Source organism: Nematolebias whitei, chromosome 2 (genome assembly GCF_014905685.2).
Source record: "Nematolebias whitei isolate Nwh7 chromosome 2, NemWhi1, whole genome shotgun sequence".
In the NCBI taxonomy this organism is placed as follows: domain Eukaryota; kingdom Metazoa; phylum Chordata; class Actinopteri; order Cyprinodontiformes; family Rivulidae; genus Nematolebias; species Nematolebias whitei.
The window spans coordinates 9,326,704-9,332,043 of NC_056499.1; the positions used below are offsets into that span (position 1 = coordinate 9,326,704).

The 5,340-nt window shown below is 38.2% G+C and overlaps 1 protein-coding gene across 1 annotated transcript in view; it reads left to right on the forward strand.

Moving 5' to 3' along the window:
• The window catches only part of LOC119425459 (ras GTPase-activating protein 3), a 31,837-nt gene that overhangs the window by 21,488 nt on the left and 5,009 nt on the right, over positions 1-5,340 (forward strand). Inside the window, exons 3-6 of the mRNA XM_037692991.1 lie at positions 2,010-2,128; positions 2,206-2,278; positions 4,191-4,264; positions 4,345-4,449. Of these exons, the coding sequence (XP_037548919.1) occupies positions 2,010-2,128; positions 2,206-2,278; positions 4,191-4,264; positions 4,345-4,449 (371 nt within the window). The remainder of the gene's footprint in view (positions 1-2,009; positions 2,129-2,205; positions 2,279-4,190; positions 4,265-4,344; positions 4,450-5,340) is intronic.

Consider the following 5,340-nt stretch of genomic DNA (forward strand, 5'->3'; position numbering starts at 1 on the left):
CCTACCCTGCAGCGACGAAGACCACCAGGTTGATGTGCGCGTGGATCATTGAGCTTCAGAATTATTTGCGACTTTCCTGCCGGTTCTGTGAGCTTCATAGATAGATCTTTACTTCTGACTTCGTGTTGCAAAACTTGCCCTCCATTTTGGCAGAAAGCAGCGGCTGGAAGCACTGTTGGCTTCTGGGTAGTGTAGTTCTTTTGACTGTCAAAAGAGTTTAGGCTTATTTAAAGAAAACTACAAAATGGCAGCGCCTGTATGAAGTATATTTTTTTCATTAACTTTTTATCTTGTACCATCTCAATCACATGAGCAATATTAAAGTTGACATTTATTGAAAAACCACGAAAGGGTGAGTCCACGATAGCCGAACCTCAAAGTAGCGAGGGACAACTGTAATTTATTTTATGAAAAATACTTTGTTTGTGAAAAAAGATACAGCACCATAACTAAAGAAGTTTTGTTTTATGGTAAATTGCAGGGTGAATACAGAACTGACTTTTCTAAAATTAGCTGAAAAAGCTTAAATTGAGTCATTAAAGGTAAAACAAGCAGAACACAAGCTTAAAAGAAAGCAGCAGAATGGTAGTTGGAAACTACAAGATGTGAAACAAAAGCTAAAAGCAGCAGAACAGTAGCTAAAACTTAAAAGAAGCAGGACAGTAGCTAAAACCTAAAATAAGCAGGACAGTAGGTAAAAGTAGCAAAACGGTCGAAAACATAGCAAAACAGATGGTAAAGTTTTAATCAGCAAAACGATAACTAAAAATAGAACAACCTTAGCTAAAAGCTAAAAGGAGCAGAACAGTAGGTATATGTAGCAAAACGGTAACTAAAATCAGCCAAACTTCATCTTAAAGTTAAAGGAACCAGAACAATAGCCTAAAGCATCAGAACCTTGGTTCAAATGAGCAAAACGGATGCTAAGGCCATAATCAGCAAAACATTAACTAAAAATAGCTCTACAAGTAGCTCTACCATAGTTAAAAGGTACAGGAAGCAGAACGGTAGCTAAAAGCAGCAGAATGAGCCAAGTGCAACAGAACATTAGCTGCAACCTAACGGAGCAAAAGTTGCTAAAATTAGCAAAACAGTTGGTGCAGCTGCATTTTTCTATTGTAAAAATGGCCTGGGTTCAAACCTGGGTTCTGCGTATTTACATGTGGTGTTATGGCCCACTTCCAGACCGATTCCTAGAACCCAGAGACCTGGGGTTCCATTCGGGCCAATTTGACATCAACAATAGCTAAACTTCTTTCAGCACTTCGCCTTCTCTCGCTCTGTTTTTGCTGTTCTTGAATAATATGAAAAAAAAAAAAAGAGAAGTAGCATGAGCTCGGTGTCTTCCAGTGTTTTGTCGCAAATAATATGACATCACACATTTTTGATCTGATGTTCCCTGCCCACAGAGTCACCACTCTGCTCAAATCAAACACAACCACGGCCAGGGTAGACTAAGGGCAGGCCAACTGCGGCCAGGCCGGGCCTTAAAATGAAAACATGCCATTAGCTAAACAGTTTCAGAGCAGATGATAAAGCTATAATTATCAAAACAGAAAATAAATTAATTAAAACTGCAAGCAGCAGAACAAAAGCTAAAGCCTAAAAGAAGCAGGATTAGCTAAAATTAGCAAGAGCTGCTACTGCAAAATATAAATAAATTACAGTTTAGTAGGTTTATCTCCTAATAAGCTGATTATGCTCCAGTTTTTATAGAAGTTACTGTGAGATTTAAAGATCAAACTACTAATCTGACACCGTTTTTGTGGGTCAATAACATCAACTCACTTATCCTCAAGTTTCCTGGTAAGATATTCTGAATTCTGCCACACGGGGGTTAATGAAAGTGAGCAGGGACTGATAAAGCTAAAAGCTTAGCGCACGCATTGGATTTTAGTGAAACTGACAGTTTGAAGTGCCATGGTGGAATTAGGTGTTTCTTTAAGACACATTCAAAGGTTTTGTTTGGTTTTCAGACAGCCGGTGTTTGAAACTGATTAACCCGTTAGGGTCTGATGAAAATTTGGTTCTGGTTTGGTTTCATCAGAGTCCTGGAGTGCCAAGGCCTCCCTATCGTCAACGGGCAGTGCGATCCCTACGCTGCTGTTTCCTTACTCGGCCCTTCAAGGTAGGTTTTTTGCTCTGTGGTTTGACATTTATTACAAGGTTAAATTAAGATAAAGCTTTTTTTTTTCCTCCTCGTAGGTCAGACGCAAAAAAGACCAAAGCTCGGAGGAAAACCAACAATCCTCAGTTTGACGAGGTTTTCTATTTCGAGGTAATCGTGTTTTTGTCTGTTGCCAAGCTATCTCATGAGAATATTTTACTGAAACTTCCAGGAAAAAAAAAAATCAAATTTAAATCTACACCTAATTAACTCTAGAGCCGACCTGATTCAAGATGGCCGCCACAACTAGTCATCTTTAAAATGAGTCCTCGTGACTCAGTGAGACTAACCTGTATAAATAAAGGTCGACTGAAAAAATAATCCAACAGAAAAATGACAAATCAGTCAATTTTACAGATATTGAGATAAAATACGGCATAGTAGCTGATACTGAATGAGATTTCACCTTCATCTCGACAAGGAAGGAGTTTATGGTAAAATATGCAACAAAAGTTTGACCCAGTGTTGCCAGATAAACAATAATTATTGTATTTACAATATGTATACATGTATTTATAGTTTTAGGGTTTATACATAATAGTTTTAAAAAGCCTAAATATGCAATAATTTTTACAGTTCGGTTCAACCCCAAAAAAAACTTTTATTCACATGAACACCCACATGTCATCTGATCCGATCAGAAAGTTGTGCGCTTCCTGGACACACAACCTCGCCTCCTTCCAGTGCATGCTTACCATTTACAACACACTTATCGCTGGTCGAGGAAGAGCACTCTCACTCATTACAGACGACAGTTTAGGTCATTTAAAGCAGCAGTGCAATATTTAATCCTTTTTCTATCTGGCAACCCGGAGTTTAATGCACTCTGTTTTCCTTAAGTTCCCTAATTTTTAACTATGAAAACAATTATTTAGGGCTGCACGATATTATCGGCATGGTATCGGTATCAGCTGATATTAGAGATAAAGTTAAATGTCGGACATCGACCTTGCATCAAAAAAACTCACCGATATAAAGGGCTTCTGTTTTAAGTAAATTTTTAATTTAAGAAACTGAAATATCTATTAAAGCACTACTACTTATGCACTTTTCACTTGTCGCTTGTGAACAGGTTGAGTTTAAATTTGTGAAAGTTTACAAATTTGCGCTGTTCGAGTGTTGTCGTGTTAGATGTGTAAATGTCATGAATAAATTTGACATTAAACATAATCCAAGCTGAAGTGTTGCATCATTTTCAGACCCCTTTTGGGCATCTGCATTTGGTTGCAGGCAAAATTGACAAAGACCGTGCAGAATAATGTAGTATTTTAATTCCTCAGATCGGCATCGGTTATTGGCCAAATAAGTTTTAACATATCGGATATCGGCCAAAAATCCAATATCGTGCATCCCTACAATTATTTTCTCATTGATGCAAAAAAAGCTAATTTTTGCAGGATTTTCACCGGATTATACACTAAAAATGTCACCTTTAATAAATGGAACAAGTATTTGGTTTTAGTTATCCTCCGTTGCGTAACGAAGAGGGCGATTGAAAATACTGTCCCTCCATCCGTCTGTCTTGAGAACACGATAAATCAAAAAATAAGTGAGGTACTCACTTCCATTTTGTTGTGTGGCTACATCTAGAATCAAGAAAAGTCACTGTTGAAAACTAGGTTGCAAATATTGACAACATTTAGGTTTATTTGCATTTCCTGTTCAGTTCTTGAAGACTACAAACATTCAGTATTCAAATCCCTCAGCGACGGGACGTTGTTGTACTGCTTGTCATTTAGAGTTTAGAGCTTGATTATGAAGATATTTTCCGCTCTCCTCCCTCCTTGTTAGTTCTTGTTTCCCGCCCTAACATATTTTCGTTCTGCTCCGGCCTCCAGCAAACGGCAGGACAAGACTGAGATTGATTCAAGCGACCCGAACAATCCGGGCCATTGATTTCTGACTAAACCGTTTTATTTATTCCCTAATCGCCACATGAGCACAGCTGTGCACGCTCTGTGGGGTTTTCTGCCTCTGTGCCCGATGTTTCCATTTTTCCCAACGTTTTAAAATCCGTTTCTAGGTGACGCGGCCGCTGAGCTACACGAAGCGTCAGTTCGATGTGGAGGAGGAGGATGTGGACAAACTGGCTCTGAGGTGAGTCTCTGGCTGTTTTCATCCGGTGTGAACTTTGGTTCCTTCTGTCGTTTGAGCGACACGGTTCTGTTCGTGTTCAGAGTGGATCTGTGGAACGCCAGCAACCTGAAGTTTGGGGACGAGTTTCTGGGAGGTGTGCGAGTCCCTCTGCGGGTTTTGGGTCAAGCTGGAGTTCACGATGCCTGGTGAGAAGAACGGTCGTTTTTTGACCCCTCTGGGCTTGGTAAAACACGTTAACACTTTAAACCTGACATGTTTGATTTTTATTGAATTTATTCTGAGTCAATATTCACAACTATTGTTGTCCTGTTTTTATTTCTCATTTTTTTGCGGTTTTAGCCGTTCATCTATCAAAACATTCGACTCATTTAGTAGATAGGTGTACTTGTAACTTTTATCTCGTCAAATATTTTACCTGTGGAAATATATTGACATCTTGTTGTTCTGCTTCAGCAAACTTGCTCTATTTTTTGTCTTCCTAGGCTACCTATAGATTTAGTTTTTGACCTTTAGCTACATTTACTTTTAGCCGTCTTTTTGTCTTGTGGATAGCATTTTACTACTTTTACCTTTTAACTAACTTTTGCTACTTTTAGCCAAATTTTGTCGCTTTTAAGTTATTGTTTTGCAACTTTAAAGTGACGTTTTTCTATTTTAAGCTTTTAGCTACCTATTTGCCACTATTATCATTCAAATAATTATTTGCTACATTAAGCTAGATGTTTGCTACTTTTTGCTTTTAGCTAGTGTTTTGTTACTTGTAGCCTCGTGCTCTAAGTTTTAGCATTTCAGTTTAAGCTTCTTCAGCAACTCTCCTCAGTGTCACTTAACATTCAGCATTTTAGCAAAAAATAAGATTTTTGTAGTTATAAAAGGTAGTGACTGACAGCAGAGACAAATGCTGTATATTATGGTTCTTTAGGTACTTCCTGCTGTATATTATGGTACTTTAAGTACTTCCTGCTGTATATTATGGTTCTTTAGGTACTTCCTGCTCTATATTATGGTTCTTTAGGGACTTCCTGCTGTATATTATGGTTCTTTAAGTACTTCCTGCTGTATATTATGGTTCTTTA